General features: G+C 36.8%; 1 protein-coding gene across 3 annotated transcripts in view; it reads right to left on the bottom strand.

Moving 5' to 3' along the window:
• TLK2 (tousled like kinase 2) overlaps positions 1-19,714 on the bottom strand; it is a 118,591-nt gene that overhangs the window by 33,785 nt on the left and 65,092 nt on the right. For all 3 annotated transcript variants that reach the window (XM_038546953.1, XM_038546951.1, XM_038546950.1), the window contains 4 exons: positions 11,470-11,565; positions 10,172-10,264; positions 5,709-5,819; positions 4,563-4,699 (listed from right to left, as the gene is read on the bottom strand). In XM_038546953.1, coding sequence (XP_038402881.1) covers positions 4,563-4,699; positions 5,709-5,819; positions 10,172-10,264; positions 11,470-11,565 — 437 coding nt within the window. The remainder of the gene's footprint in view (positions 1-4,562; positions 4,700-5,708; positions 5,820-10,171; positions 10,265-11,469; positions 11,566-19,714) is intronic.

Raw genomic sequence — 19,714 nt, forward strand, 5'->3', positions numbered from 1 at the left:
CTTTCTTTCTTTAAGATTTTATTTATTTATTCAGGAGAGACACAGAGAGAGAGGCAGAGACACAGGCAGAAGAAGCAGGCAGAAGAAGCTCCCTCTGCGGGGAGCCTGATGTGGGACTCTATCCAGGGACTCCGAGATCATGTCCTGAGCCAAAGGCAGATGTTCAACCACTGGGCCACCCAGGCATCCCTCCACTATCTTTTATAGAGGTATTGATATCTGATAATCCACCTCATTCAAATCTAAATAACCCTATTTAAAAAGCCATTACCTCTTAAAAGAAAACAAGACAACCATAGTCTTAGGCACCATTACAGATTGAAGTCGGTCACCTAAAAAGATATGTTAAAGTTCTAACACCCAGGACTTCAGATTATAACCTTTGGAGATAGGGTCACTGAAGATGTCATTACTTAAAATGAGGTCATACCGGAGTGCAGTAGGCCCTTAATTCAACATGACTAATGTCCTTATAAAGGGAGAGAAGACACTGTGACACATAGAGGGAATAGCATGTGAAGATGGAGGCAGAACCTGAAGCTATGTTTCCACAAGCCACAGAATGTCAAAGAATGATCCTCCCTAGAAGCTTCAGAGGAAGTATGGTCTGTCAACACCTAGGTTTTGGATTTCTGGCCTCCTAAACTGTGAGAGAATAAATTTATGTTGTTTTAAATCACCTAATTTGGGATGCCTGGGTGGCTAAGTGGTTGGGCATCTGCCTTTGGCTCAGGGCATGATCCCAGGATGGAGTCCTGCACTAGGCTCCATGCAGGGAGCCTGCTTCTTACTCTGCTTATGTCTCTGCCTCTCTCAAGAATAAATAAATGAAATCTTTAAAAATAAATAAACAAACTGCCTAATTTATGATATTTTGTTACAGTAGCCCTAGGAAATGAATACAGACACCTTCAACAGTAAAACTGTATTCCAGACTCCAACCATACTATACAGTAACTAGTAAGAGAGATATTAAAAAACAAATGCACGTATTTTTAGACATCATTTTAACCAAAGGGACAAAAAATTTAGTAATGATCTACAGATAACTCCTGAATATACCAGATAAAAATTTTTACAGATTTCCAGAATTTTGTGTTCTTTATCTACTGTGTAATGGTATGGACACTCAACGGAGATCTGACACTTAGAACATCAACCAAGAGTTGTTTTTCATCATAGATCATGTGACAAAGAATCACATGGTTCACAAGAAATCATTTTAAAATGGGATTCTAGGGACGCCTGGGTGGCTCAGTCAGTTAAGCATCAGACTCTTGACCTCAGCATCATGAATTTGAGCCCCACTTTGGGCTCCACATTGGGCATGGAGCCTACTTAAAAAGGGGGCAGGGGGGTGGATTCTATTACTCCTTCTACACCAGAATAAATACCAAGACTATCATTACAACGCTAGAAGTTTAATTTACTCCTGTTGATAATCCATATCTTCTTAAGTGACCACAATTTTGTATATGGTCAAACCTCATGACTTTAATAATATTGTTTATTTCAATATAAACAAAATTTTTTTTAAAGATTTTTATTTATTTATTCATGAAAGACACAGCAAAAGAGAGGCAGAGACATAGAGGGAGAAGGAGGCTCCATGCAGGGAGCCTGATGTGGGACTTGATCCCGACACTCCAGGATCACGCCCTAGGCTGAAGGCAGGTGCTCAACTGCTGAGCCACCCAGCGGCCCTAAACAAAATCTTAATAAAGAATTTTTTCCCTGTTTGAGGAAAGCATCCTAGGAACCTAATTGGAAAGCAAGGACCTTTGAGGAATGCACTAACTACTCTACATCTAGACTTTCCAGCCTGCTCTTCTAATCTACAGATTCTGGACTTGAGTGACAGCCCAACCAGCCCTGCCCTCTGCAGACTAGTCAACTCCCACAACCCAAAGCCTTCATCTATCCTGTCAATACTGCTTCTCTTGCCTGATGGTGATTTTGTACAAATCAATGGTTTTTGTAAACTGACAGCCTCTTTTAGCTTGTCTGAAGTCAAAGAGAATTTCTTATCAGTGACAAGGATCTCCTTTCTGTCCCGAATGGGTTTTCCGACAATTCTAACCCAAAGTTTTATATATCTTCCTCTCTCTAGAGTTCACTTGTAGCACTGAATGTGTAAACGTATGACAGATTTTGCCAACTCTCGGATTCTCTGATTAATATATTCAACAACCTTTACATCATCTGTTTGAGCTTTATATTTCAGAAATAAGGCCGGCATATACTTAGGCTCAGTACTTAATGGTGAAATTTAGATCTGTTTAATAAAAATGAAAACCACCCCCACCACCACCAAAAGCAATTTTTTTGATTACCTCATCACTGACTGAGACTTTAAGACTTCAAAGGAAGAGTATACTGAGTAAACCACAGTATATAACATAACTATATTCTCAGAACTGTAAAATTCGCTACTTTCTGGGACACCTGGGTGGCTTAGTCGGTTAAGCATCTGCCTTCAGCTCAGGTCATGATCCCAGGACCTGGGATGAGGACCCACAGGGGGCTCTCTGCTTAGTGGAGAGCCTGTTCCTCCTTCTTCCTCTGCCACTCTCTCTGCTTGTGCTTGCTCTAATAATTAAAATCTTTAAAAAAAAAAAAAAAAAAAGCTACTATTTCAGTAGGTTCAAACATACTTTGGAAAGGAAAAAACTGCAATACAACTCTGATTTACCTACTAGGTGGTAAATTTTCTATTGTAGGGAATTAATAAAGATCACTCGAAAAGAGCAGAGGAACAAAGTAAAAACAAAAGAATTGCACTGAGGGTCCTGCTGAGACTGTATTTAATTATCTGATTAAATTTTTAAATGTTAAAAAAATAAATAAATAAATAAATTTTTAAATGTTTTGAGGTTTGTCTCTTCCTATAAAACCTAGCACTACTACCTGGTGTTTAGCTACTTCATCCCCAAAATATGTATCATGGAGTTTCTTATATACAGAGAATAATCATTTATGAGGATATCAAATATAGCCTTAAAACTGAAGAACTTCAGCTTCTGCATTAAAACTGAAAGGGGAACAGCCCAGATGGCTCAGCGGTTTAGTGCTGCCTTCAGCCCAAGGGCCTTGATCCTGGAGACCAGGGATTAAGTCCCACGTCAGGCTCCCTGCATGGAGCCTGCTTCTCTCTCTGCCTCTCTCTTTCTCTCCCTGTGTCTCGCATGAATAAATAAATAAAATCTTAAAAAAAAAAAAAAAAAAAAGGAAAGAAAGAAACTGGATGGTATGCCAATCTCAGGGCAATTTACACGTCCTAGTCAGGGTGCCATGCCTCCATGTAGCAGCCATTTCCACTGCCCTGGTGCATCTCTGCTCTCACCAGCCACCTATGCTTAGCACTTTAGAATGGATGTCGTTCTGAGCCTCTGGCACCTGGCCTAACTCAGAAGGCTTTGTTTTTCTTCCTGGGTATTGTATCTTTCACTCAACAGCTAGACTCTTATCACACCAAATTACACATACTTAAGGTACAAGTGTGAGGCAAAAACATACCAAAGCTAAGTGGAGGGTAATGTATGATACATAAGACAGTGACTACTAATGTGCAATCCAGAGGTTAGGATTATTAATAAGATCAAAATCTGTACTTTATTTCAAGCATAAATGTTATTTATGTTTCATTGCTATTAAAGGAGTCCCACACTCTCCAATTACTGCTCAAGAAGCTACATCAGCAAGGAAAAGGAAAAGCAGTCTATGGAACCATCCTATTCACCATGACCCACAGATTGAAAGTTTGAGTCCTCAATTAAAAACACAATGCCCTTCCCCCCAGCCTCAGATGAAAATAATCTAGCAAATAAAGACAAATAAGATATACCAAAAGGTACAACATAAAGATATATATCTTTTTAAGTCCAGAGCTAATATTAGCTATTTACACAGTTGGAATTTAAGATTTTAAATGTCAATTTCCTCCTTCAAGTAGACACTTGAATGTTTCAAACCAAAGTTAAAAGTGAAGTTAGAAGATAAAGTGAATGAGTGCTTAAGATTCCAAGCTGCTGACAGACACACACTGTGGCTGGCCCCTAGCCTGACCACTGGCTCAGCCTCTGACTTTAAGGGAGCCGCTATCTCAAATCACCGGACACCATCTCCTTAAAGGGCCTCAGAGACATATCTTATAAGGTTCTTCTAGGGTTTTATTTTGCTTTCTACCTAATTCAGGACATTCTTCCTTAGGTCTTTGCCTATTTCATTTCTCTGTGGGCCCAGAATCAATAAGCTCACTGACTCCTTGTGAAAATACATTACATAATTTAAAAAAAAAAAAAAAAAAAAAGTCAAGTACCAGATTTTTCTTCCTTAACTTCAGCAATTCTAATTCTTTTAAATTTTAATGTAGAACTCATTTACTATTTCTCTGATTGTGTCATTTTTCCCAGCACTTCACCTCATTCCCTATGTCTCTTTACACATGTAAGGACTGAAGTTGAATGAAGAGGTGCCTACCACTACTAAAATTTTTAATGACTACAATTACAGAAAACTTAAACTAACTTTTCAATTTCATTTAATCAATGCAGTTCACTTACTTGATAAGGTTCTGAAAAGCATAACCATCTGTCCATTGTTCAGTAAAAGAGGCCCCATGTCGAACAGTGGTAAAGTGGCCCAATCTCAAGCGGTCTTGCATGCTCTTATCTCTACATGCCATCTTTTCCTGTTTTGACTTAGGGGAAAGGACAAATAGAAAATAACTTTATTCTCCTATGAGAACTCAGATACAGCATGATGCTTATTTTTTGTACTATATTGATCAAAATTTAGTACAACTGGCTGACTCTACGTGGTCTTCAGGAAGTACCCTAAAACTTTAAATAAATTTTCTGTATTAACATGTATGATATTATTTCTAAGATTAAAAATGAAAAAAGTGGTTTCCTTTCTATAAAATTAATGAATTAAAAACAAAGTCCTCCTCAGTATCTTTGACATTAATAAAATAACCTACTTCCCTTTTATCAGTGCTCCCTGTCTTTTTAACAGCATTCCAAAGATTCCAGCAGAAGTAACCACCAATCGGTCTGAAATCTCTAGCTTATAATAATTTATTTCATTAGCAATACTGTTTCCATCTATGATAAATACACATTAGGGATATAATTTTAAAAACTTTCAAGAAAGAGTTACTAATAACTAGCAACTAATCAATTACTATATTAAAGGAAACACCAGCCAATTAAAGTAGTTGCATTTTAAATAAATAAATAAAGTAATTGCATTCAAGTATATATCAACTTAATTTTTTCAAAGCATAAAAAGCACTTAATTATCACATTACTATAAATGTAAAGTTACTCCAAATACCATCTCTAAAATGGAAGTCTAAGTATTGCTAAATGTTTGTAATACCAATAGGATGTGCATTTCAATTAACAGGATGAATGTTAAGAATTCAGGAGAGCAACACTGCAAATAAACTCAAGTGGGACAAGCTATCCCTGTGCAATCAACATTACACTCAAAGCAAGGCACAATCAGAAATAACGTCCCAAATTATCACTCTGGACACTAGGGCCAGTGTCCACGTAAGAAAGAATTCTAATTGTCAAACCATAATGAGTCTTCTCATAAAAGCCCTATTCTCCAGTATGTGCATCTTAGGTAAGGTACAAGGAGCAACACCAATGCCACACCCTGAGCACCCGGGGATGCTGGCCACCAACCAAGATACTCACCTTTTCTATGAGAAGTTTCTTGCTCATTGTCACACATCGATTCAATCGTTCTTTGTACTTCTCTAGCATCTTTTGCTGCTCGTCAATCTGCCGCCTCAAATCACAGTTGGCCTTCAAGGGGAAAACAGTTTTTAAATTAGCTCCAAGGAAGACAGATTAATACAAAAGCAGTTTTTAGGGAGTCCAACCATAATTTCCTATTGTGCAATCAAAAGCAAAATTAAGGTTCAAAGAGCTAAGAGTAACTAGATTTAAAAAACAAATACTTCATTCCTTTATTCTCTCTTCATAAACTTGTCTATTTAATAAAAATGAATTGTTACTACAAGTGAGCAAGTTTTCTACTGATCATGTTTTACTCCTCTCAAAAGGCAGTTATTATAGGCAAATCAAGTACATCACATATACCTAAACTGTCACAAAACAAAAACCTACAATTAATGAGATGTTTAAAACACATTCAAAAGGTAATTAAACACTTTAAAGCACTCACAGAATACTTACAAATGATAATTAAATACAAAAAAATTACAAAATTTTTAAAAAACTACATAATGTTATGTTCAATTGTTCCTTGTTTATTTATTCTGTTTCCAAAGAAAAAGAGACATGAATTTACATAAATGTTTCTTACCAGGGAAACCAGGCACACCCATGCCTGCATAAGACAGAACTAACAAACAAGATGAATAGGAGGTCCTGGTTCTCAAGAATGCCACAATGTAAATACGCAGTCAATTTAGCTGTGGTCAGAAGAAAGGGCTAAATACTTTGAAAAAGTCAAACCTCCTACAATAACAGAGAAGGGAAGAACCACTAACCCAAGGTCAATTTCGACTTGCAATTTTTAAACTTATATTAACAAAAGATCTCTATTCTTTCAGCAAATAAATGCTACTTTATAATAAAGTGCTTGAGTTGTGAAAAAGATCTGGTATTTCCCAATCAAATGATATACGTGTTTCTGAAACAATAAAAAAGCACAAATGGAAGATATTACAGGCACGTAATTTTTGAGACTTTATAGCTTCATTTTTAAAGTGACCAATGTACAACAGCTTCCATTGCCAATTTCTACTCTCCTTATATGTATAATTTCTATCAGTTCTTTGTATAGAGTTCTATGGACCACTCTACCAAAAGCAAAAGTGCAAAAGTGCATTTGGATAAATGTGACTGATTCATAATAAAGAATCTATGGAAGGACGCCTGGGTGGCTCAGCGGTTGAGCATCTGCCTTTGGCTCAGGGCGTGATCCCCAAGTCCTGGGACTGAGTCCCACATCGGGCTTCCTGCATGGAGCCTGCTTCTCCCTTTGCCTATGTCTCTGCCTCTGTGTGTGTGTCTCTCATGAATAAATAAATAAAATCTTAAAAAAAAAAAAAAGCCTCTCTTCATTGAAAGATGGAGAAAAGGAAACAAAAAACCAGACCTAGTAAAAATATTTGAGTCAGGAAAAAGAGTATCAGCTTGAGAATGATGAAAATGATCTCCCTAATCAAAAGAACATTTTAGAATACAGCATGTCATATTCCATAAAACACAAAAAGACATGGCAACTATGAAATCAGAGTCAAAAACTGTAAGGAATGTGGTTTTGGGATGGAATAAGAAAGTGAATTAGAGGGGATCCCTGGGTGGCTCAGCGGTTTAGCGCCTGCCTTCGGTCCGGGGTGTGATCCTGGAGTCCAGGGATCGAGTCCCACATCGGGCTCCCTGCATGGAGCCTGCTTCTCCCTCTGCCTGTGTCTCTGCCTCTCTCTCTCTCTCTCTCTCAGTCTGTGTCTCTCATGAATAAATAAATATTAAAAAAAAAAGTGAATTAGATAAGGGGAATAAAATCAAGTAAACTAAAAATGTAAATATTAGAATCAAAACTGATATAAGATACAGTAAACAACAGAAAATATAAGGAAGACAAATTAATGTTTAATGAGATTCAGAAAAAAAGATCAATCATGTTTAAAGAAGACTTGAAGTGATAGAAATAAAGGGAAGAGATCAGAGATTCAAGCTAGAAACCAAGGAGGAGACCAACAGAAGATAGAGGCAAAAATTAAGCATAACCACACATTTCTAGAATAAAAATTTAGAGACTCTTGTATAGATGTACCCTGGCAAAAATTTTTGAAATACAAGAATAAGAGGAGCAAGTACCTATAACAATCATAGAAAACAGATTACAGGGTTTGTTCCTTTGGTCATAGTCTTCTCAGAAATAGTAAATGCTAAGAAAAAATATAAAATGTGCATACACATGTGTGTCTGCATCATACAACAAGGAGGTTAGAGGAGAAGCCTAACAAGTTATGACACAAAAAGAACACCTTTTATTTTCTTTTTAAGAACACCTTTTAAATGGGAAGGCAAGAGAAAGAATTCTCAAATCTACAAGGAAACAAAAAAACACTAATATATCCTTCTTAAAAAATAATTACTGGGATGCCCGGGTGGCTCAGCGGTTGAGCGCTTGCCTACGGCTCAGGTCGTGATCCCAGGGTCCCGGGATCAAGTCCCACATTGGGCTCCCTGCGTGGAGCCTGCTTCTCCCTCTGCCTCTGTCTTTGGTTGCAGTCAACCAAAATATGAAATAAGACCAAAAAATAATAATACTGCCAATGAGCTTAACATATTACTAATTATTGTAAATTAGGTCATAAAACTGCTTGTAATATAAGAATTATTCTTATACAAAATATTAAAAGTAATAATTTAATAATAGTCTAAAGACATCAGATGTTACTCAGACTAGGCTTATGGTTCAGATACGTGCTCGATTCCAGGTTTTATACAGGAGGGAGTCAAATACACTATGTTTTACTGTATTTTGATAATTACAGAAATAGAGGTGAAATTTTTTGGAGGGTAATAATCACAATACAGTGAATTTTATTACCTTTATTATTAAACATTATTATTATTGTTAATAAACAAAACCCTTCTTCAAATAGTCTTACTCAATAAGGGAGAGAGACTGCAGATCCGCACCCAGCTGTGTCATGCGAGCCCTGGAGGTTCTTCCAACAGAACCTTCAGGGCCCCATGGAGCCAGATGGAAAAATACTGCATTAGTACAAATGAGATCAAACCTACACCTTCTAAATCATTGGAGAAAAAATAAATAAATAAATCATTGGAGAAGATAAAAATGTTAGTCAATTTTATTTATAAATCAGGAAGACTGATTTATATATGCATTTACATATATGTGTGTATACACACACACACACACACACACACTACAAATGGCTCAAAATTACTAAAGGAAATGTACCAAATGTTATTACTCAGTTAATGGAATTATGGGTGTCATATTTTTTCAGCATTCTCTAAACTTATTAGAATAGGCATATACTGCTTTTATAATAAAAAACAAAGTTTTTTAAAGAGTGAGTCAGTCAATATGGTAAATTGCATATTAAAAAAATATTTTTGGGCAGCCCTGGTGGCTTAGCAGTTTAGTTCCTCCTTCCGCCCAGGGCATGATCCTGGAGACCCGGGATTGAGTCCCACATCAGGCTCCCTGCATGGAGCCTGCTTCTCCCTCTGCCTGTGTCTCTGCCTCTCTGTGTCTCTCATGAATTAAAAAAAAAAAAAAAATCTTAAAAATAAAATGAAAGAAAGAAAAGAAAAGAAAGAAAGGAAGGAAGGAAGCATGTCTTTATTTGTGAGACACACACAGAGAGAGGCAGAGACACAGGCAGAGGGAGAAACAGGCTCCCCCACAGGAAGCCCGATGCGGGACTCTATCCCTGGAACTGGGATCATATCCTGAGCCAAAGGCAGACGCTCAACTGCTGAGCCACCCAAGTGTCCCCAGATCAGGTATTTTTGAAGTTACTCTTCCACGTATAAAAAAACCTCAGACAAATACTTATAAAAGATACAAAATGCAAAACCAGGGCTGAAAAGTACTTGTGAAATAGTTTTAAAAAGATTACAAAAACTTCTCTGTAATAGAAAAACAATATTTTATGTTGTTTCCCACAGTTGCAAATGAAATACAATACTCCATGTCTATTTCTCTAGTACATAAATATTAAAATTCTACAACATAAGATTTCCAATTTAAAGATAGTGCAGATAGTGCTTAGATAGAAGTTTGATCCTAGCTCCTACTGAGATTCCCTCAGATTAAATAAAGGAAAATATCCAAATGTTTATTATTTTAGTTTTTTTTAAGATTTTATTTATTTATTAATGAGAAGCACAGAGAGTGAGAGAGGCAGAGACACAGGCAGAGGGAGAAGCAGGCTCCATGCAGGGAGCCCGACATGGGGCTCAATCCTGGGACTCCAGGATCATGCCCTGGGCTGAAGGCAGCACTAAGCCGCTGAGCCACCCAGGCTGCCCATTATTTAACTTTATTATTTGGTGACAATAATTATGGTATGTGCATAATCCAAATACACACAGTATCAATCAGTTTGTTATAAAATCTCTTACCACATTTTAATACTTACTCTTAACAAATCATCTATTCTTCCCTCCTTCTTTTCTAAGTCAGAATTCTTACTGTTTTCTAGTGCAGATATTTTTTCTATTGTGAGGTCAGACTATACAAACAAAAAACAAGTTAAGATTAGTCTCAAAATATTATATCTCATAATTTTCTCATTACTTTTCTGGGGGAAAAAAAGCACTTGCTAACACAAATAGCCTGCAATCATATGGCTTAAGAAATTAAATCTGCTTTCCTGATCCCATTCTTTAAGTCTTATATTTTGCTACACCTGCACTTAAATACATGTTAACTCTGGTATAAAATATATGAATTCTCAAATGACTGTGCATTGAGTAATACAGAAACATACTACTCTAGAAATGAAACTAACTTTGAATAGAAAAGGAGTTCAGAGAGGACCCAAATCTCTAAAGAACAAACACGCCACCTAGTGGAAACAAAGAACACTCATAAGGGGAGAGAAGTTTTCTGTAAAAACCTGTTCAACTGTCCAAAAGCTGCTAATTCAAATAAAATTAAAATCTACTCCTGAAGGCTGTATATATAGCTCTTGAGATTTAAGAAATTCTCCCAGATTGCCAAGCATCTTGTCTTGAAGGTAACACATTGCCAGAGACTTCAAGAAAACGCAGTGTACTATTTGGCTAGCTCAACACTACAGAATGGATGGTGTATCCACTATTCTTCTCAGATACTAATTTTGAATGTTCACAACATTCCCTAAATTAAAAATAGTTTCTGAAAACTCTTTAAGGAGAAAATTATGTCAGTGTGCCACATGTTAAAGGAGTTTAGTTAGCTAGGTATTGTCAAATGAGCAGGTACAAGGAATAAATTAACCACTTTCATAAAGCAGGGAATTAACATTCACTTAAATATATTATAAGCATTGCCCTAATAAGCATTTTGTATACACTGTCTGAGAGTATAATCACAATCACATTTCACAGATGATTTGTATTCAAGAACTGAGGCCCAAAAAGATAGTGTAAGTTGCAGAGCCAGAATTTGAACCCAGGCCTAGAGGTCTCCCAAGTAAGTGCTCTTTCCTCAATAACTTACTATACCATAAGCATTTCTCTGCAACACAGCAGAATTTGGTAAAGAAACACTTCAAAAAGTTAAGGCACCTTCCAAAAGACTTTAATATTCAAAATGCAAATTCTGAGTATAATATACACAATGAGGCAAAGTCAGAGAAATAAAGGAAAGACAAAGAGAAGACTAATAGATTTTACATGTGGTTAAATTTATTCCTAAGAACATCTTTTCCCCTGTTATTGATCACCAACCTACCTGGGTCTGTCTGTGTTGGATGGAGATCTGTTTTTGGGAGCTGCCGGAATGCTCTGTGTTGCCAGATCCTGTAGAAGAGGGACTGTTTTGCTGAGCCTGTAATAAAGGTATCACTAATCACTAGAAAGTTTTGCATCTTTCTCCACAAACATCTGTTGTTTTGTTATTAGATTTTATTATTTCTTTTTTAAAGTATTCTCTATACCCAACGTAGGGCTCAAACTCACAACCCTGGGATCAAGAGTTGTATGTTCCACCAACTGAGCAAGCCGGGTATCCCCTGCCACAAATTTGTATGAATGCAAACAATTATATAAAACAAACTCCTGGGCAGCCCGGGTAGCTCAGCGGTTTAGCGCCGCCTTTGGCCAAGGGCGTGATCCTGGAGTCCCGGGATCGAGTCCCATGTCGGGCTCCCTGCATGGAGCCTGCTTCTCCCTCTGCCTGTGTCTCTGCCTCTCTCTCTCTCTCTGTCCCTCTCATGAATGAATGAATGAATGAATGAATGAATGAATAAATAAATAAATAATAAATAAAATAAAATAAAATAAAATAAAATAAAATAAAATAAAATAAAATAAAATAAACTCCTGATGAAAGTCAGAAGTCAGGGCTATATAGCCAAGATGAAAGTAAAACAATTTAAATGAGAAGCAAGAGCTAACAAGGTAGCATAGATCATGTCCCTATAAATAGTCTGAATTATCAAATGTGCCCAAATGAATTTTTAAATATGTAAATTAGAGAAAATTATGTTATTCCTGTAGTAACATGTCCTTTTCACTTGTATGGAAATATACTTTTGTCAGAAAAGGCTGGCAAAGCATTCCATGTACAGGGAATGTTCATGACTCTGGGCAGAAAAGAACTGTGAACTACTATTCAGAATAATTTTCTAAATCTGCAAATATTACCTATGAACACACTGTGGTCCAAAACTGCAAGATGATTTCTAATATTGTCATTTGCTGACTGTAATTTTTATACACAATGGATAGGGCATTCTAAAGCATTTTAAAATTTATAAAGCCTAAGCCTTAATATAATTCAACTATTTAGGAATATACAATCATACTTTCAAAAGTCCTTCTACTTTTTTTTTAAGATTTTATTTATTTGAGGATGAGAGAGAGAGAGAGAGAGAGAGAGAGTCTAGAGAGAACATGATGAGGGGGTAACTGAGGCAGAGGGAGAAGCAGACTCCCTGCTGAGCAGGGAGCCAGATGTGGGGGCTTGATCCATGATCCCAAGATCATGACCTGAGCCAATGTCAGATACTTAACTGACTATGCCACTCAGGCACCCCCACCAAAAATCCTCTTAAAAAAGACTGAACCTAACACAATACAATACAATACAGGCATAATTAGGAAATATTGGATATTCTGAGGATTATGGGCTAATGACAATACATCTACTATTACCATCTATCAGAGAATATAACGTTTCCATATATGTGAATTTTCTGATACTTTCTATATATTCCTTAAACTATTTCACTTATTCATTAACATAGGACCAATGCTATGCCCACTACCTACTGCATAACTACTGTCTGCTAACTGCTTCACTGTGATAGCCACACGCCAATCTTTATAAAACCCTATGGTAGTTATTATTTCCATTTATACATAAAGAAAAAGCAAATCAAAGATATTAAGCACCTATGCAGGGTCACAGAACCAGTAAGTGGGAGAGCATGAATTCAGGACTCCCTGTATCCACGAGAACTGCCTCTCTCAAGGGCCAACAGCAGAGCAGTTAATTATTAAGTTAGGGATACTGTCCCAACCAGACCACAAGCAAACTAATAAACACTTCATCCACATAATCATCTTGAAGGCTCACAACAGCTTTGTAAGTAGGATAAACAATGGTATCATTTCCATTTGTGTTCATTCAACAACTGCTCACTCCCTATGTCTAAGCACTATGTTAGGTGTCAGGGACACAAAGACTAAGTAAAACAGACACAAAACCGGGACACCTAGGTGGCTCAGCAGTTGAGCATTTGCCTTCGGCTCAGGGCATGATCCCAGGGTCCTGGGATCAAGTCCCACACTGGGTTCCTTGCAGGGAGCCTGCTTCTTCCTCTGCCTGTCTCTGCCTCTCTCTCTCTCTCTCATGAATGAATACATAAAATCTTTAAAAATTAAAGACACAAAGCCCACAGACTTAGTCATTATTCTGCCTTAGTAAAGCTTACAATCCCAGAGAAGATTAGGCACTCAGCTAATATTTATTGACACAAACTTAAATAATCATATAATAAACACAAAATTCCAATTGAGATAAGTGCTATAGAGTATACAACAGGGCACATAATCTAAACTAAAGTCAGGGATGAATTCCTTAGGAACGCAGTATGAGTTAAGACTTGAAGGAAATGATCAGGTCATTCCTCAGAGAGAACATGTATGTAAACACAAGGGGAAGAGAAAAGACTGATGTGGGGATCAAAGAAGTAAAAACTGAGAAACCAATCTCAAAGAGGTTGAATAATATGCACAGCCTATAAGTGCCAGAGCTGTGATTAGAGCCAGGTATAGGAAAATTCAAAAAATGAAAGTGTTCTTTCTTTACTCTTTCTATCATGCAACAAATTTTTTTACTTACTAGTTAATAAAGGTCATCATTATGAACCTCAAGTATTATATTGAACTATAGGAGCATTATCTCCTTTAGTTATCATTAGGTTCCTCTTATAATCCTTTCCTTTTGAAGTGTATTTCTTTTTAAAAAAATTTTTAAGACTTTATTTATTTGACAGAGAGAGAGAGGGAGGGAGGGAGGGAGGGAGGGAGGGCGAGCCTCCCCTGAGCAGGGAGCCCAACATGGGACTTGATCCCAGGACCCTGAGATCATGACCTGAGCTGAAGGCAGACGCTTAACCGACTGAGCCACCCAGGCACCCTTTAAAGCGTATTTCTAAACAAATATGACTGTTAGAACTATAATTATGATGAGTCAATAAGAATTACATGACTGGGGCACCTAGGTGGCTCAGTCAGTTAAGTAGCCAACTCTTGACTTCAGCTCAGGGTCATGAGATTGAGCCCCAGGAATGAAAGGGTTCTGTGCTCCATGGGGGAGAGGGTGATGTCCTGTTTGAGATTTTCTCTCTCCTCTTCCTCCCTTAAAAAAAGAATCACATGACTAAAAGGCTCTTCTATTAACTTCTAGGCTTTGGTATACAAGCTTTGCTAAAATGCCCTTTTTATATGTGCTCATTTCTGATTGTAGGTTTTCTTCCAGCAAACGGGGTGCAAGAATGTAATTCAGTGGGGTGTTTCCAAATTAAAGCCTTCTGTAAAAACATGTACGAATAGCTCAATCAATGATAAGTAAAATGCAAAAAGTTAGCCGAGTAAATGGAAACAGGTTATGAGGTAACAAATCCTCATAAAAATGAAAATAATACCTTCAAAAGGTAAAAGAACTACAGATATAGAAGGACCTATTATGACGAGTGAGTCTACAGCAAAATGCTTTAATTCTGATCATTCAGAATTCATTCATATTAACTGTGAACCTCCTGGTTAAACTCTAAAAATGCAAAACTGGAAAACAAAGAGAGCTTATAGTCTCCCAAATAAGACCAGAAGTTGCTGGCCTTGCTAAGCAGGCCACTGTAGTTGTAAATTTAGTCCAACCCCCACCTTGCAAAACTCCCCAGATGTCTGTATTCTTTATTCCTATTATATAAAAGGAACATGGCTTCTAATTCATAATGATAAGCTGATCTACCAAGTCCTACTGATACACAAAGATTTTTTTTTTTTTTTAAATAGAGAGGGAGGGAAAGGGGGCTTATGGAGAGGTGGAGAAAGAATCTTAAGTAGGCTCCATGCCAGGCACAGAGCCCCATGCAGGGCTTGATCTCACAACTCTGAGATCATGATCTGAGTCAAAATTAAGAGTGGGATGCTTAACTGATTAAGCCACCCAGGTGCCCCTGACATGCAAACATATTTTAAAAATGAAATCATAATAGCACTAAAAAATAAAAGAGCATCTAGGTTCAGAAATATTTTTATTTTTTAAAAGATTTTATTTATTTATTAATGATAGACATAGAGAGGCAGAGACATAGGCAGAGGGAGAAGCAGGCTCCCTATGGGGAGCCCGATGTGGGACTCAAAACCCAGACCAGGGATCATGCCATGAGCCAAAGGCAGATATGCTCAACTGCTGAGCCACCCAGGTGTCTGCAGAAATATTTTTAAATTTAAATTAAAAAAAATTTTTTTTAAATAATAAATTTAAATTTAAAGAAACAAAAGTAGTTGGGTTAAAATTGATAGAAAAAGTGGGGAGGGAAAGTGGTTATTAAAAAAATTATTATTTTTTTTTAAAGATTTTATTTATTCATGAGAGAGAGAGAGAGGCAGAGACACGGGCAGAGGAAGAAGCAGGCTCCATGCAGGGAGCCCGATGTGGGACTCAATCTCGGGTCTCCAGGATCACACCCTGGGCTGAAGGCAGTGCTAAACTGCTAAGCCACCCAAGCTGCCCCAAAAAAGAATTCTTAAAAAGAAAAAAAAGTGGGTCCAGGGGACAGAGGGCTCCTGGTATGAATATTGTGACTTGAAGAAAAAAAGCAAAGAATGTACAGTACTCCTGCCCTCCACAACTGATATAATGGAGAAAGAAATGGAATGTACCGTAGAGAGTAAAACAGTTTATGCATCAAAACAAAGCCCTCCTTATTTTGATGCTTGTAGAGGAGCTGGTCTTTGTGCCCAGACTTTACCAGACACTCCAGAGAGCTCACAGTCAGCCCCCTCACCATTTGAGAAGCAGCACTATGTTACTTATACAGAAAAATCCATGCCAAAGATCTCTATTAACCACTCTAAATTCATTCAACAAATACTAAATGCACATTTTCAAGAATCCAACAGCACAAAAGGGAAGATCCAATATGAAAAGACAAAGCTCCAAGAGAAAACAGATAATTCAATAAAAACAACTTTAAAAATAAAAAGTTAAGTTCAAAGAGGGCCGAAGGATACTACAGCTATAAAAATGAAAAAGCAGCAAAGAACATGAAAAAATGAACTTGTAACAAAGTATAAGATTATCAAAAATTTGAAAACTGAATAGATTAGCTAAACAATAAAATGAACATAGTTGAAGACAGAATCAGTCATCTGGAAGACAAGAAAATCAAGAAAATCTCCCAGAAAATAAAACAAGAATTCAAATAAAGCAGGAAAGTAAAGTTAAGAAATGTGAACAACACAGCTCCAAAACAATTAGACTTTCCAGAGGAAAAGGATAAAGAGAAAAAATAATCAAGGAACAGATTAATAAAATCTTTTTTTAAAAAAAGTATGTTATAAGAGTAAAAAAGCCTACTATATGACAAGCAGCATTAATGAAGAAAAAAAATAGTGGAGAAACTTCAAGAACAAAAAGATACCATATGATCATCTCAACAGATAGACAGAAAGCTTCTAGCACTCTTTCATTTTTTTTTAATTTAAATTCAATTAATTACCATATGATGTATTATTAGTTTCAGAGGTAGGTCAGTGATTCATCAGTCTTATATAGTACCCAGTGCTACTGTATCACATGCCCGCCTTAATGCCATCATCCAGTTACCCCATCCCTCCACCCCCACCCCTCCAGCAACCTTGTTTGTTTCCTATGATTACGTGTCTTATACGGTTTGCCTCCCTCTCTGATTTCGTCTTTTTATTTTCCCCTCTCTTTCCTATGATCCTGTTTTGTTTCTTAAATTCCACATGAGTGAGATCATATGATAATTGTCTTTCTCTGACTTATTTTACTCAGCCATAATAAATAGCTTCTAGTTCCATCTAAGTTGTTGCAAATGGCAAGATTTAGTTTTGTTTTGATGGCTGAGTAACATATCATATCTTCTTTATCCATTCATCTGTTGATGGACATCTGGGCTCTTTCCACAGTTTGGGGTGCAGATGCCCCTTTGGATCACTACATTTGTATCTTTGGGGTATACCACATAGTGCAATTGTGGGTAGTTCCATTTCTAACTTTTTGAGGAACCTCCTTACTGTTTTCCAGAGTGACTGCAACAGCTTACATTCTCACCAACAGTGTAAGAGTTTCTCTTTCTCCACATGCTCACCAACATGTTTCCTGACTTGTTAAATTTAGCTATCTTGACCTGTGTGAGGTGCTACCTCATTGTGGCTTTGATTTGTATTTCTCTGATCCAGCACTCTTTCATGATAAAGTCACTCAACAAACTCAGAATGGAAATATTTCTTCCCCAAAAAAGGTTATCTCTGGAAAAAAATACACAGCTAACCTAACACTGTCAAAGATCACATGCTTTCCTCCTATGATCAGGAACAAGACAAGACAGGATATTCATTTGAACCACTTCTATTCAATATTGTATTAGAGGGCAAATAGGCAAGAAAATAAAATAAAAGGCCTCCAGACTAAAAAAGAAGTAAAACTGTCTCTATTTGCAGGTGACATTATGCTTTATACAGAAAATCATACCTGAAAATTATTAGAACAAAAAAAAAAAAAAAAACCACACTCAACAAGACTGCAGGATATAAGATCAATATATAAAAATTTACCACATTTCTCTAGCACAGGGCCATCAGAAAACAAATAAAAATTTTAAAAACTTTTATTTGCAATAGCATCAAAAAGAATAAATACTCAGAAATAATTTTAATAAAAGGGCAAGATCTGGGATCCCTGGGTGGCGCAGTGGTTTGGCGCCTGCCTTAGGCCCAGGGCGCGATCCTGGAGACCCGGGATCAAATCCCACATTGGGCTCCCGGTGCATGGAGTCTGCTTCTCCCTCTGCCTGTGTCTCTGCCTCTCTGTGTGTGGCTATCATAAATAAATAAAAATTAAAAAAAAAAAATAAAAATAAAAGGGCAAGATCTATATGCTGAAAACTGCAAAGATCATTAAAAGAAAATAAAGGGACCTAAATAAATATTTATCTCATGTTCATGAAGTAGAAGACTTAGGAAGGCAATACTCCCCAAATTGATCAATAGATTCTGCACAGCTGCTATAAATCCCAGCTGGTTTATTTGTAGAAACTGAAAAGCTGATCCTAACATTCTTATGGAAATGCAGGGGATCCCACAGCCAAAATAACCCTGAAAAAGAACAAAGTTGAAGGAATCACACTGCCTTATTTCAAAATTTAAATTACTTCAAAGCTACAATAATTAAGACTGTGGTACTAACATAAGCATAGGCTTACAGATTGACAGAGTAGAATTGAGAGTCCAGAAATAAACCCCTTACATTTATGGTCAACTGATTTTTGACAAGGGTGCCAAGACAATTCAATGGAGAAAGAATAGTCTTTTCACACAAATGTTGCTGGGACAACTGGATATCCATATGCAAAAGAATAAAGTTGGACCTCATTCCTGACACCACATACACATACAAAAATGATACAAAATGGATCATAGACCTAAACATAAGGGCTAAAAAACAGTGAGAAGAACGAACAGGAGTAGAGTCATGACCTTATGTTAGGTAAAGCCTTCTTAGCTACAACACTAAACATAAGCCACAAAAGAAAAAAAAGTTAAACTAGACTTCTTCGAAATTAAACTCAAAACCTTACAACTCAACAATTAAAAGACAATCCAATTTAAAAATGTCCAAAGGATTTATATAGACATTTCTCCAAAGAAGATATATACTTGGCAAGTGGAAAAAAGGTCCAATATCATTAGTATTCAGGAAATGCATATCAAAGCCACAATGAGACATCACTTCACCCCTACTAGGGTGGCTAGAATCAAAACAGACAACAAGTGTTGACAAGGATATGGAGGACCTCATACACTGCTGCTGGGTTTGCAAAATGGTACACCTGCTTTGGAAAGTGTTCAGAGTTCCTCAGAAAGTTACTATATATGACCCAACAATTCCACTCTTCAGTATGTACCTAAAAGAATGAAAATATATGCCTATACAAAAACTTGGGACATGAATGTTCAAAGCAGTACTATTCATAATAACCAAAAATTGTAAACAATGCAAATGTTCATCAACTGATGAAAAGGTAAAAGGCTGTGACCAGCTGAACACCAGAAGAAAGAATTCTATCGATGAATACACATCCATGAAAGCCCACAAATTCAAAATAAAAATGAAAGCAGAAATTGTCACCATTTCATACAGCTATTATCCCTTACTTTAAAAATTAAAATTTTCTTTAAAAAATTTAAATTGTTAATTAAACTGTAAGAATTAAGCA

This window comes from Canis lupus, chromosome 9 (assembly GCF_011100685.1).
Source record: "Canis lupus familiaris isolate Mischka breed German Shepherd chromosome 9, alternate assembly UU_Cfam_GSD_1.0, whole genome shotgun sequence".
In the NCBI taxonomy this organism is placed as follows: domain Eukaryota; kingdom Metazoa; phylum Chordata; class Mammalia; order Carnivora; family Canidae; genus Canis; species Canis lupus.